Source organism: Bombina bombina, chromosome 2 (genome assembly GCF_027579735.1).
Source record: "Bombina bombina isolate aBomBom1 chromosome 2, aBomBom1.pri, whole genome shotgun sequence".
In the NCBI taxonomy this organism is placed as follows: Eukaryota; Metazoa; Chordata; class Amphibia; order Anura; family Bombinatoridae; genus Bombina; species Bombina bombina.
In genome coordinates, this window is record NC_069500.1 from 1,429,485,320 (window position 1) to 1,429,500,740 (window position 15,421).

The following is a 15,421-nucleotide window of genomic DNA, read 5'->3' on the forward strand; positions in this document are numbered from 1 at the left end:
CTGCCTGTCAGTGTCTGCCTCTGTTTGACTTCCTCCAGTGCTGCCTGTCAGTGTCTGCCTCTGTTTGACTTCCTACAGCGCTAAGTGCCTATCAGTGTCTGCCTCTGTTTGATTTCCTCCAGCTCTAATTGCCTATCAGTGTCTGCCTCTGTTTGACTTCCCCCAGCGCTAAGTGCCTATCAGTGTCTGCCTCTGTTTGACTTCCTCCAGCACTAAGTGCCTATCAGTGTACGCCTCTGTTTGACTTCCTCCAGCACTGCCTGTCAGTGTCTGCCTCTGTTTGACTTCCTCCAGCGCTGCCTGTCAGTGTCTGCCTCTGTTTGACTTCATACAGCGCTAAGTGCCTATCAGTGTCTGCCTCTGTTTGACTTCCTCCAGCACTGCCTGTCAGTGTCTGCCTCTGTTTGACTTCCTCCAGCGCTGCCTATCAGTGTCTGTCTCTGTTTGACTTCCTCCAACGCTAAGTGCCTATCAGTGTCTCCCTCTGTTTGACTTCCTCCAGCACTGCCTGTCAGTGTCTGTCTCTGTTTGACTTCCTCCAGCGCTGCCTGTCAGTGTCTGCCTCTGTTTGACTTCCTCCAGCGCTAAGTGCCTATCAGTGTCTGCCTCTGTTTGACTTCCTCCAGCGCTGCCTGTCAGTGCCTGTCTCTGTTTGACTTCCTCCAGCGCTGCCTGTCAGTGTCTGCCTCTGTTTGACTTCCTCCAGCGCTGCCTGTCAGTGTCTGCCTCTGTTTGACTTCCTCTAGCGCTGCCTGTCAGTGTCTGCCTCTGTTTGACTTCCTCCAGCGCTAAGTGCCTATCGGTGTCTGCCTCTGTTTGACTTCCTCCAGTGCTAAGTGCCTATCAGTGACTGCCTCTGTTTGACTTCCTCCAGCGCTGCCTGTCAGTGACTGCCTCTGTTTTACTTCCTCCAGCACTGCCTGTCAGTGTCTGCCTCTGTTTGACTCCCTCCAGCACTGCCTGTCAGTGTCTGCCTCTGTTTGACTCCCTCCAGCACTGCCTGTCAGTGTCTGCCTCTGTTTGACTCCCTCCAGCACTGCCTGTCAGTGTCTGCCTCTGTTTGACTCCCTCCAGCACTGCCTGTCAGTGTCTGCCTCTGTTTGACTCCCTCCAGCACTGCCTGTCAGTGTCTGCCTCTGTTTGACTCCCTCCAGCACTGCCTGTCAGTGTCTGCCTCTGTTTGAATCCCTCCAGCACTGCCTGTCAGTGTCTGCCTCTGTTTGACTTCCTCCAGTGCTGCCTTTCAGTGTCTGCCTCTGTTTGACTTCCTCCAGTGCTAAGTGCCTATCAGTGTCTGCCTCTGCTTGACTTCCTCCAGCACTGCCTGTCAGTGTCTGCCTCTGTTTGACTTCCTCCAGCACTAAGTGCCTATCAGTGTCTGCCTCTGTTTGACTTCCTCCAGTGCTGCCTGTCAGAGTCTGCCTCTGTTTGACTTCATCCAGCACTGCCTGTCAGTGTCTGCCTCTGTTTGACTTCCTCCAGCGCTAAGTGCCTATCAGTGTCTGCCTCTGTTTGACTTCCTCCAGCACTGCCTGTCAGTTTCTGCCTCTGTTTGACTTCCTCCAGCGCTAAGTTCCTATCAGTGTCTGCCTCTGTTTGACTTCCTACAGTGCTAAGTGCCTATCAGTGTCTGCCTCTATTTGACTTCCTCCAGCGCTAAGTGCCTATCAGTGTCTGCCTCTGTTTGACTTCCTCCAGCGCTAAGTGTCTATCAGTGTCTGCCTCTGTTTGACTTCCTCCAGTGCTGCCTGTCAGTGCCTGCCTCTGTTTGAATTCCTCCAGCGCTGCCTGTCAGTGTCTGCCTCTGTTTGACTTCCTCCAGCACTGTCTGTCAGTGTCTGCCTCTGTTTGACTTCCTCCAGCGCTAAGTGCCTATCGGTGTCTGCCTCTGTTTGACTTCCTCCAGCGCTGCCTGTCAGTGCCTGCCTCTGTTTGACTTCCTCCAGCACTGCCTGTCAGTGTCTGCCTCTGTTTGAATTCCTCCAGCGCTGCCTGTCAGTGTCTGCCTCTGTTTGACTTCCTCCAGCACTGCCTTTCAGTGTTTGCCTCTGTTTGACTTCCTCCAGCACTGCCTGTCAGTGTCTGCCTCTGTTTGACTTCCTCCAGCACTGCCTGTCAGTGTCTGCCTCTGTTTGACTTCCTCCAGCACTGTCTGTCAGTGTCTGCCTCTGTTTGACTTCCTCCAGCACTGCCTGTCAGTGTCTGCCTCTGTTTGAATTCCTCCAGCGCTGCCTGTCAGTGTCTGCCTCTGTTTGAATTCCTCCAGCGCTGCCTGTCAGTGTCTGCCTCTGTTTGACTTCCTCTAGCACTGCCTGTCAGTGTCTGCCTCTGTTTGACTTTCTCCAGCGTTGCCTGTTAGTGTCATCCTCTGTTTGACTTCCTCCAGCGCTGCCTGTCAGTGTCTGCCTCTGTTTGACTTCCTCCATCACAGTTGAATTCAGTTAGCTCTTGCTCAGTCTCTGCACTAGTGACAGTCACAACGGCAATGGCAAAAAAAGTCAGGTTAAGAGTACCGCTAACTGGAACTGCCTCTAACTTTAGATCTCTTGCCGGCACAATTTTTTAAGTAAAAGTGCTCCCCACTGCTCCCTATATGCTATTGCGCCCCGGGCCACTGCCCGGTCTGCCTGCCCCTGGAAACTGCCCTGAATAGTGTAGCAGGGTAGCTTACAATGGGGATGTGGCAGATTAGGGGTTAATATTGTAGTAGGGTAGTTTACAATGGGGATGTGGCAGATTATGGGTCAATGTTGTAACAGGATTAAAAAGTAGGGCTATAAGAGTTGCGGCTTATTGCAATGTTGGTTATCAAGTTGTTGTTTTTTTAACTTCGAGTTTTAAGTGTTTTTTTTGTTGTTGTTGTTTTGTTTACTTTGCTGTTCCACTGAAGTCAATGGGGTTATTGTGATATCTTGAATGCAATATCCTGTGGTTACAATTTTGTGTGCATCAGGTTTCGCTAAAGCGCAACATTTTTACTTTCAACTTGTAATACCAGCCGCTACCCAACGTCTGCAAAAAGTAAACTTTTAGTGGTTAACTTATGAGCGGGAGCTGTAATTAATGCCACACTAGCCATCAACAGGCAATATTGATACCCTCAGCCACCTTGTAGTGTCCTAGTAATGTGCAGGGAGGGCAAAATTTGCTCAAAAAGCGCCGAACTCCCTTCCTCCCCCTGGGATGATTACATGTGGTGGTCATCTGCATTAGAAGTTATTATTGTGCTGTATTGTATATGGTATTGTGTTGGTTATTCAATAAGTGTAATGCATTTTTAATTTTAAGTATAGAAAAATGACTTTGCTGTATTTAATATATCAGATAAAAGAGATTATAGGGATGAAATTATTTTTTTGTTATTGCATTTAACAGTAGAAATACATTGAGAAATCATTTAACACAGTTATTTATTATTTTAATAAACCAACCTATTTTGCATTATATTTGTGTATTTGCAGATCAGCTTTGGCGCCACAGATATGCGTCTCAATGACAGAGTGCGTTATCCTTTCTTTTTTCGGACAGTTCCAAGTGATCACATTCAATATGTCGCCATTGCTACACTGCTGAGATATTTTAATTGGACCTGGGTTGGAATTATTGTGTCTGACGATGACAGTGGAGAGGTGGAACTACACGAATTAAAGAAAGAGACCAACGGTTATGGGATCTGCATTGAATTTATTATTAACATTGATCGTGAAGCTGATAATAATATTGAGGCATTTTACAAAAAGAGCAAAGCTGCTTTTACCAAATCAACGTCTCAGATAGTTATTGTTTGTGGAACTGTTACCTCTGCTTTTCTGATATCCTTAAGAAATATGGTTGATCTTCTTACGAATAAGACCCTGATTCTGCCCGGTACATGGGCTTTTCATAACTTTCTGCTTGATGTTTCTGTAAATTTATTTAATGCCAGTTTGTTTTTTCAAAATTATGCTGCTGATATTGCAGGATTACAGCAATTTGTGAATAAATTCATAACAGAAAACCTAGATGATCTGTTTATTCAGGATTTTCTTATAACATTTATGAGATGTTTTCCAAACAATACAGAAAAGAAAAGAGAAATATTTTATAAAGCGCTCTATAAGTCTCCTCTACACCCATGTACTGGGAGAGAACAACTGACAGATATAAATGATTTTTACCATCATGGTGCCACCTTTCAGGTGTTTATTGCGGTATTTGCCATCTTACATGCATTAAACAATATGCATATGTCCCTGACAAGGACTTACCCTGAAAAACACAATGTACAATATGAGTATATGCACCAGGTGAATAGACATAAAATGCTTGTGAATAGTGTAACTTATATTGTTCAGCGCTTCCTCAAGGGATAAACATATTTGGGTAAAATAACTGTTGAATAAACAGCTTGTGGTACGACTTTGGTTTTGTAGCTAGTGTGATACATGAATTAGGTGATGAGAACTAAGTATTATGCAGAATGAATTTTAGATTTTGTAGAATTTAAGTTTAAAAAATAAAATAAAAATAATGGCCTATATTACAAGTGAAATGCTTTTGATAACACATCGCCCTCTTATTTCAACATCGCTATTAGACCCGAATTGCCCTGTCCCAACTTTTTTGAAACGTGTTGCTGTCATAAGATTTGAAATATGTCTATTTTCAAAAATACATTAAATTATCAAAGTAACACATCAAATAATGTGTTAATAATGTATTTTCAATACAGGATGAACTGAATATTATTATTTTTTTTGCATTTTCCCTAGTGTCCCAACTTTTTCGGAATTGGGGCTGAAATATATATTTTTATATTTTAATAAAATAAAATGTTTTAAAGGTATATGATATAGACAAGATGTTTGACAGGGAAGGACTATATATATATATATATATATATATATATATATATAAATGTGTGTAATGTCCGTCGCCGTCGGCAGTTGCGCACTCATCCTCAATGAAATGCTGGCAGTGTGAGGACAAAAGAAGGTGGATTCTTTCACCACACTGCCATTTTCAGAATCCACCGGGATGCAGAGTAAGCTGCATCCCGGTGGATGCAGCGAAGGCAAACGGAGCAAACTAATCGCCCATATAAAAATATTTTTTTTTTAAAACTACCGCATCAAGTATTAAAAACAAAAAAGTCTGTATCAAGTATTTAAAAAAAAAAAACCACTGCCCGCACGAAATATAACAACAACAAAAAAATCCTACACGAAGTCTTAACTCCTAAACAGCAAAAACCCCACATTGCTATATACCTAATTCCCCTATTAACCCCTAAACCGTAAAAACCTCTACATTGCAATAAACCTATTTACCCTATTAACCCCTAAACTGCAAAACTCCCACATTGCAATAAACCTAATGAACTTATTAACCCTTTAAACCGCCAAAAACCAAAACGCAAATAACTATCTAAATAACTAACAGCTAGATTACGAGTTTTGCGTTATGAGTGAAAAAGCTTCATAACGTTGCTTTTTCACTACCGCTGGTATTACGAGTCTTGCAGGTATAGCTGTACCGCACACTTTTTTGGCCGTCACGCAACGTAACTACCGCAGCTTTCAAAAAGTGCTTTTTTAATGGGACTTATGAGTTTTCCGGTCCGGACAAAAAGTGAGTGGTACATCCCATAACTAAATTAAGAAAAAGACTGGATATAAAAAAACAGAAAAAATCTTCTAATCATAAGCGCTATTGAAAGCTTAAAATAGGTGATAGTGATGCATAAGAAAATTTATGTGAAAAACAACACAATTGTGTGAATGTATAAACGAATAAAACCTTAAAAAATGTGAATTGAGTGAAGCCTACAACAGGCTAAATAAAAAACAGTATAGAATAAAGTGCAAAATCTTCATACATTTAATACAAATATATTAAAACATTAGGGCAAATGTAGCAAATTAACAGAACTCTAAATGCGTTGATCAGGCACAAATAAAGTGTAGCATACAAATCATTGGGAACAACTCGCAACAATATATTGAAACTTTGTTGCAAAATGAATTACAATGTATCAATATGAAAATGCTAGCAATAAAAACAATAAAAACAGTCCAACGAAGGAATAGATGATTTCCAGATGGATATGTGGACAAATTCAGACAACAAGCCAGACGTTTGATGCTGAAATTAATTCATTTAAAACTATTCTGAGTTAAACTAACACCTAACATTACAATAAAATTAAATACATCAAATTAAAAAAATAAATTAATCTAAATTACAAATTATCACAAATAATAAACTCAAAATTACAAAAAAATAATAAACACTAAATTACACAAAATAAAAAAATATCAAATATTTAAATTAATTACACCTAATATAATATCCCTATCAAAATAAAAAGCCCCCCAAAATAAAAAAAACCTAGCCTATACTAAACTACCAATGACCCTTAAAAGGGCTTTTTCGGGGCATTGCCCCAATGAAATCAACTCTATTACCTGTAAAAAAAATACAAACACCCCCCCAACAGTAAAACCCACCAACCACAGAACCAACCCCCCAAATAAAATCCTATCTAAATAAACCTAAGCTCCCCATTGCTTTAGCTCTTTTACATTGCCCAAACTCCCTAATCTAAAAATAAAACCCACCCAATAAACCCTTAAGAAGAAAACGTAACACTAACTCCCGAAGATCCACTTAGAGTTTTTGAAGACCGGACATCCATCCTCATCCAAGCGGCAAGAAGTCCTCAACGAAGCCGGGAGAAGTGTTCATCCAAGCAGCAATAAGTCATCCTCCAGGCAGGCAGAAGACTTTATCCAGACGGCATCTTCTATTTTCATCCTTCCGACGCGGAGTGGCTCCACCTTCAAGACATCCGGCGCAGAGTATCCTCTTCTTTCGACTCCTCTTGAAGAATTAATGTTCCTTTAAATGACGTCATCCAAGATGGCGTCCCTTGAATTTCCAATTGGCTGATAGAATTCTATCAGGGGGCGGCAGATTAGGGCTTAATAAGTGTAATGTAGGTTTCGGCGATGTCGGGGGCGGCAGATTAGGGGTTAATAAGTGTAATGTAGGTGGCGGCGATGTCGGGGCCGGCAGATTAGGGGTTAATAGGTGTAATGTAGATGGCGGTAATGTTGGGGCAGCAGATTAGGCGTTTAGACTTGAGGTTTATGTTAGGGTGTTGGTTTAAACATAACTTTTTATTTCCCCATAGACATCAATGGGGCTGCGTTGCGAAGCTTTACGCTCCATTATTAGCCGGCTCTCCCATTGATGTCTATGGGGAAATTGTGCACGAGCATGTCAAAGCAGCTTACAGCAGCGCTGGTATTTGGGTGCGGTATGGAGCTCAAAGGAGCTCAACGCTGCCATATCGCCCGCAAATGCCGGGTTTTTGAAAACCTGTAATACCAGCACTGTTAAAAGGTGGAAATAACTTGCAAGTTAGCAGCGAGGCAGCCATAATGCAAAACTCGTAATCTGGCCATAAGTACCCTAACCTAACAACCCCTAACCTAACACCCTATTAAATAAACCCAAATTACCTAAACTAATACATTCTAAAGTTACAAAAAATAATAAAAAAAATAAGTTCACAAAAAATTAAAAAAAGGCTAACATTATAGAAAATAAAAAATCAAATTACCAAATTTAACAAAATTAAACCTAATGCCTATGAAAATAGAAAAGACCCCCCAAAATAAAAACACCCCCTACTCTAAGAATAAACTATCAGTAGCCCTTAAAAGGGATTTTTGCAGGGCATTGCCCCAAAATAATCAGCTCTTTTACAAAAAATATACAAAGTCCCACCTAACATTAAACCCCCACCCCCCAAAATAAAAGAACCTAACACTAAAAAACCTAAACTACCCATTGCCCTAAAAAGGGCATTTATTTAGCTCTTTTACTACCCATCCCTAATCTAAATAAAACAAACCCCCCAAACACCCTTAAAAAATCCTATATCTAACCCCCAGGTTGGTACTCATGGTTCCTGAAGTCCGACGGAGGAGGTCCTGTTTCAGGCGGTGAAGTCTTCTTCCAAGCGCAACCTCTTCTTCCTCCAGGAACATCCTGCGCAAAGCGGAGCTGAAGACTGAATACCGAGGAGCTGAAGACCGGTGACCCTGAAACTGCAGTGCGTCGACCGCGGAGACATGGAGCATGGACGATTCTCTTTGTACGATCTCCGCCGTACACTGAATAGTGAATTCAAGGTACACTATTAAAGATGGCATCCTTGAATTCCTATTGGCTGATTTGATTCTTCCAATTCAAATCAGCCAATATGATGAAAGCTACTCAAATCCTATTGGCTGTTTAAATTAGCCAATATGATGAGAGCAAGTGAAATTCTATTGGCTCATTTGAATAGCCAATAAAATTTCACTTGCTCTCATCCTATTGGCTGATTTGAACAGCCAATAGGATTTGAGTAGCTCTCATACTATTGGATGATTTGAATTGGAAGAATTAAATCAGCCAATAGAAATTCAAGGGAATTCACTATTCAGTGTACGGTAGACATCGTACGAAGAGGATCCACCACTCTCCATGGCTCCACGGTCACCAGTCTGCAGTTCCAGGGTCGCCGGTCTTCAGCTCCACGATCTTCAGTCTTCAGTACCACTCCGCGCAGGATATTGCTGGAAGAAGAAGAGGTTGCGCTTGGAAGAAGACTTTAACGCCTGGAACAGGACCTTCACCGCCGGACTTCAGGAACTGTTAGTATCAACCTGGGGGTTAGATTTAGTATTTTTTAAGGGTTTTTGGGGAGGTTTGTTTTATTTAGAATAGGGATGGGCAGTAAAAGAGCTAAATGCCCTTTTAAGGGCAATGCCTAAACAAATGCCCTTTTCAGGGCAATGGGTAGTTTAGGGTTTTTAGTGTTAGGTTCCTTTATTTTGGGGGGTGGGGGGGTTTAATGTTAGGTGGGACTTTGTATATTTTTTGTAAAAGAGCTGATTATCTTGGTGCAATGCCCTGCAAAAAGCCCTTTTAATGGCTACTGGTAGTTTGTTCTTAGAGTAAGGGGTGTTTTTATTTTGGGGGGGGGGTATTTTCATAGGGATTAGGTTTAATTTTGTTAATTTTGGTAATTTAATTTTTTTATTTTCTGGAATGTTAGCCTTTTTTTGTAACTTTAAAATGTATTAGTTTAGGTTATTTGAGTTTATTTAATAGGGTGTTAGGTTAGGGGTTGTTAGGTTAGGGGGTATTAGGTTAGTGTACTTAGTTATTTGTTAATAGGGTAATTAGGTTTATATATTTGTAGTTTATTATATAGAACATATTTTTTATATATTTAAGACAGTAGACCATTATAATTATAGTATTGCTACACCTGTAGCTTAAATATTTATATAAAAGAACAGTTACAAAATAGGTTATTTCTACATCTGTAGTTTAAAAAATAATTAGACTGTCCTGTGTGTGTGTGTGTATGTGTGTGTGTATGTGTGTAGACATGCGTATGTATGTATATGTGTATGTATGTGTATGAATGTGTATGCATGTATATGTATGCATGTGTGTGTATGTGTGTGTATGCATGTGTATGGATGTGTATGTACTGTATGAATGTATGTATGCATGTTTATGTATGCATGTGTATGTATGTGCATATGTATATACTGTATATGTATATATGTATACATGTATATGTATGTGTATGCATATGTGTTTGTATGTGTATGTATGCATGTTATGCATGTATGCGTATCCATGTGTATGTATGCCTGTATGTGTATGTATGTGTATATATATATATATATATATATATATATATATATATATATGCATGTGCATGCATATGTATGCATGTGAATATTTGTGCAAGTATATGTATTATGTGTATGTATGTATGTGTTTGCATGTGTATGCATGTGTATGTATGTTTATGTATGTGTATGTATGTTTATGTATGTGTATACATGTGCATGCATGTATATGTATGTACAGTATGTATGTGTATTTATGTGTATGCATGTGTATGCGTGTGTATATATTTGTATGTGTATATGTATGTATGTGTATATGTATGTCTGTATGTATGTATGTGTATATGAATGTCTGTGTATGTATATCTATCTATATACATATGTATATGTAGTGAGGAAAATGAAACACTGAGTCCCAGTGTAGCGTAGATCCAAAAGTTTATTGGAACAGAGTCAATGAAGAACAATTAAGTGCTCCCTAATGCCTGACGCGTTTTGCGCATGCGTACATGCGCTTCATCAGAGACAATGCTCTCACCTGTACTGGGACCTTAAATGGAGGATATCAACCAATGGGTGACAATTTTCAATTAAGTGTCTAAAGTGTGATAGGAAATGGAGTAGTTAGTTGATTATACTTTTATACTAGTGATCAAATAATTATATTGCTGTGCTTGGTAAAAAACAGGTACCAGTAGAGGGGAAGGAGTTCAGATAAAACAGAATAATGATATATATGATGAACAAAATTAGTACAGATCAAAATTGTAAAAACTTAATCACTATTATGTGGGGGGGTTTTACAATAAAAAACATTCACCTAGATTATGAGTTTTGCGTTGTGGGTTTTAACACTGAAAATATGGCAATTTCAGGGTAAAACCAGTAACGCCGCTATCAGGAGTTGTGTCGGTATAGCTAAACTGCAAGTATTTTAGCCTGTAATGCAACGTCAATACCGCACTCAAAAAAATTAAGTTTTTGCATGGGATTCCCATAGCGTCGGTATTACAGGTTGTGCGGTGAGGCTAAAATGCTTCTGTTACAGCCTATACCGACACGATTTATACCGCCTTCTGAGACCAGTAGTTATGGGTTTAGCGGAACAAAAATGTTTTAAAAAAAACTCATAACTAAAGTGTTACAAAGTACACTAACACCCATAAACTACATATTAATCCTTAAACCGCCACCCTCCTACATCACAAACACTATTTAAAACATTGCGACTATTCAATAAAGTTATTAACCCCTAAAAACCTAACACTACGAAAAATATTTAAAAGTCTAAAATTACGAAAAATAAAAAACACTAAGCTTACAAAAAATAATAAACAAAATTATCAAAAATAAAAAAAATTACACCTAATCTAATAGCCCTATCAAAATAAAAAGTCCCCCCCAGCCTACAATAACCTACCAATAGCCCTTAAAAGGTCCTTTTGTAGGGCATTGCCCTAAGTTGGCTGACTTGAACAGCCAATAGGATTTCAGTAGCTCTCATCCTATTGGCTGTTTTGAACAGCCAATAGGATTTCAGAAGCTCTCATCCTGATGGCTGATTTGAATTTCAAAAATCAAATCAGCCAATAGGCATGCAAGGGACGCCATTTTGAAATGGCTCCCGTGCATTGAAGATTCAGTTTGCGGCGGTGATCATATGAAGAGGACGCTCCGCGACGGATGTCTTCCATGATGGCTCCGCTCTGCGCTGCAGGGATGAAGATAGAAGACGATGCCTGGATGAAGACTTCTCGCCGCCTGTATAAAGACTTCTCGCTGCCTGCATGAGGATGGATGTCCGGACTTCAGAAACCATGAGTGGATCTTCGGGGGTTAGTGTTAGGTTTTATTTTAAAAAAATTTGGGTAGGTTTTTTTTAGATTAGGGTTTGTGCTTTGAAGAAGAGCTGAATGCCCTTTTAAGGACAATGCAAAATAGCTAAATGTCCTTTTAAGGGCAATGCCCATACAAATGTCCCTTTATGGGCAATGGGTAGCTTAGGTTTTTTTTTTTTTTTAGTTAGTTTTTTTATTTTGGGGGTTGGTTGGGTGGTGAGTTTTACTGTTGGGGCAATTTGTATTTTTTTACAGGTGAAAGAGCCGATTTCTTTAGGGCAATGCTCTACAAAAGACCCTAAAGGCTATTGGTAGTTTATCGTAGGCTAGGTTTTTTTTTTTTTCATTTTGGGGGGGGGCTTTTTATTTTGATAGGGCTATTAGATTATGTGTAATTATTTTTATTTTTGATAATTTTTTGTAAGCTTAGAGTTTTCTATTTTTCATAATTCAGTGTTTTTTATTTTTTGTAATTTTAGACTTTTAAATTTTTATCGTAGTGTTAGTTTTTTTTTTTAAATGTGTAATTTAGTTTTTAATTGGTAGTTTTTTTAATTTTAGTATAATAGTTATTTTAGGTTAATTAATAGCTTAAATTTTTTTTTTTTCACAGGTAATTTTTTATTTATTTAAGATAGGGATATTGTTATTTTAATTTAAAGTAAGGGGGTTGTTAGGTTTAGGGGTTAATAGTTTAATTTAGTGTTTTGCAATGTGATGGGGCAGAGGTTTAGGGGTTAATAGGTTTATTAGAGTGGCAGTGGTGTCGGGAGTGGCAGAATAGGGGTCAATAACTTCATTAGAGTGGCTGCAATGTCGGGAGCAGTGGAATAGGGGCTAATAACTTTATTATAGTGGCAGCAATGTCGGAGAGAGGCAGAATAGTGGTTTATACCTATTATTAGTGTCGGCAATGTCAGGGGCGGCAGATTAGGAGTGTTTAGACTCGGTGTTTATGTTAGCGTGTTAGGTTTAAACGTACCTTTTTTTTCCCTATAGACATCAATGGGGTTGCATTATGGCAATTGCCATTCCGCACTTCAGGTGTTAGGATTTTTCTAGCACTCTCCCCATTGATGTCTATGGGGGAAGCGTGCACAAGCATGTCAAAGCAGCCCTTGAATTTTGTGTGGTATGGAGCTTCAGAAACTCGTAATGGCAGCGCTATAGGAGGTGAAATAATGCAACTTTTGTTGCCTTCATTTCGCACCCTGTTTAACGCAAAACTCGTAATCTAGGTGGTTGTAAGTATAAATGTCAGACTAAATTCTATGAGGCTCAACCGCAAATACATTGGAATTCCGCAGCGTAATTGTGGAGAACCTGATTCCCCTTAGTTATCAAAGCCTACAGACCGGCAAAAGTTGAAATCTGTGACATAACATAAGATCCATAGTTCTCAATCCGACACAGATCGATGCTTACATCATTACAAATGGCTCGCCACTATTCTGGCCCAGCATACCTGCTTTTCAATTCGCCGCCCTGGAGGCGGCGGATCCCATAGAAATCAATGGGAATCTGAAAGTAGCGAAAGCTTATGTTCGCTGCTGCCCGATATCCCATTGATTCCTATGGGAGAATAAAAATTATGTATACACCTAACACCCTAACATAAGCCCTGAGTCTAAACACCCCTAATCTGCTGCCTCCTACACCGCCGCCACCTACATAAAGTTATTAACCCCTATCCCGCCGCTCCCAGTGTCAGGATTCCATTTCATGTTTTACTTCTCTCACTTCTCATCACATGGTTCTCTCACTTTCATGTTACTTAAGGCTCCACCTGTCAGCAAACAGGTGCTTAGTTATTTTCATTAGCAGGAGTAACAGCTTACACGCAGTCTCTGAGCTGCATTGATTTTCTCAAACCAACTGCTTTCATAAAGGACTGTTTGCTTGGATTACTCTGGACTATTTTCTACAAGGATTACATCCCCTGAATTATCCTGTTTGCATCCTTGGACTTACAGCTAAGTTACCTCTTAATTTTATTCCATGCATACTATTAGAGAACTTATCTGCTGAATTGTTATTGTACACTTACAGCATCACTCTTAATTTAACTGGAGCTGACAGCCGCTGCAGTTTTCTAAATTACTCTGCACACTATTTCATACTGGGGAATCACTCTCTCCTTTCTCACTTCATAATATATATGCTGCTTTAAGAACAAGACATTTTGAGCTCCAAGATAACAAGCTTGAACTGAAGAGGATTTAACTATTTCAAAATAAAAACTGTTACTTGGTTTTGCAACCGCTAGTCTGGGCATGTTGCCAAATTCCTCTCTTACTCTGCAGCAGCTGCTCTCAATAAACACAGATACAAAGTAGCAGTTACAAGACAACTGAAGCATTCTCTGTGACTTGTTAAAAGTATATCTCTTGCAAAACAAGCTTACTTCTTAAAAGGATTAACTCAACACACTCCTGCATTACATGTTTATTTAATGTAAGCTTAAAAAAGAATTTTTGTTCTCTCAAGTTCTTTAAATTAGAAGCATATTTTTCTTCTATCATTTTTTCCTTATTTTTCCATACTGTGCCAGTCTAACAGTATTGGAAATATTGTGCTTAGAAGGATTCATGTTGTGATAGTACTAACAGCATTAAACCTCTAACTTAATATTAATTCACCACAGGTTTACTGGTCTATGCTCACCTAAATAGACCAAAAACCCTGGTGATACAAAACAATAATTGATCTGCAGTTGTGTTCCACTTACATAGTTGAAATAGACTTTACATAATAACTAAGCCCTACAATGGAACCAGCAGATCTCCCAACAATTGTTTATAACCTTTCTAAACGAGTGGATAAACTTAACCAGGGTCTCAGGGATTTAAAAGTAGAGAATGAGACCCTTAGGAAGGTTATTCAAGATTCAGTTTCTAGCAAACCTGTTCCTGCACAGCCTGTTACTGAACCAATCATTGCTCCGCCAGATTTTTTTCCATGGTGACAGACGTCAGTATCGTCAATTCAGAAATGCTTGTGTACTAACATTTAGTCTGAAACCTGTCACATATCCTAATGACAGGACCAAGGTGTTGAGCATGATTACTTATCTACATGGGGAACCCCGCATCTGGGCAGATACTTTGTTTGAGTCAAACAGCCCTCTTCTATCCTCTTTACAGTCCTTCCTTGCTGTTATGGATGAGTTATATTCAGATTCCAACCTCCAACATACAGCAGATGATAAACTGAGGAAGTTAAATCAAGGCAACCAACCAGTCGAGACCTATATCACTGAATTTAAACAACAAGCTATTGATTCCCAATGGAATGCAGTTGCTCTTAAAAGTCAATTTAGATTAGGTCTGTCTGATCAGGTGAAAGATGAACTTGCTTGTATAGATATTCCAGACTCTTTGGAAGCATTTATGAGATTGGTTATGCAGATTGATAGGAGATTAAGAGAAAGAAAGACGGAACGCCAGCACACAGAGCCCTCCTATAAAAGGCCTACTCACCCCATTCAAAAAACTTCCACTGCTCATTCTTCTAGCAGTGCTCCAGAGGCTATGGAGATTGGCTTCATTCTAGGGCCCCTCACTTCTGAAGAAAGATTCAGACGTAAATCCAAGGGACTTTGCATGTATTGCGGTTCCGCTGCTCACTCTGTTCAGGATTGTCCATCTCTACGCAAGAACAAGAACCGTAAGTCATTTTCTAGTTTGACTTCTCTATTGGTATATGATAAACCCATTCACTGTATTCTACCCCTCTCTTTACATTGGGATGGCAAACAGCTGAAGAAAGAGGCCATAATTGATACAGGCGCACAAGGAAACTACATGCATGCTTCTATTGCATTAACAAATAAAATACCACTCATAAAAAAATTGTCTCCTGTTTTTATTCGAGTAGTGGATGGGTCTGAAATTTCTTCAG

At 39.6% G+C, this 15,421-nt stretch overlaps 1 protein-coding gene across 1 annotated transcript in view; it reads left to right on the forward strand.

The window, feature by feature from the left end:
* The window catches only part of LOC128647600 (vomeronasal type-2 receptor 26-like), a 333,654-nt gene that overhangs the window by 72,823 nt on the left and 245,410 nt on the right, over positions 1-15,421 (forward strand). Inside the window, exon 6 of the mRNA XM_053700356.1 lies at positions 3,462-4,286. Within this exon, the coding sequence (XP_053556331.1) occupies positions 3,462-4,286 (825 nt within the window). The remainder of the gene's footprint in view (positions 1-3,461; positions 4,287-15,421) is intronic.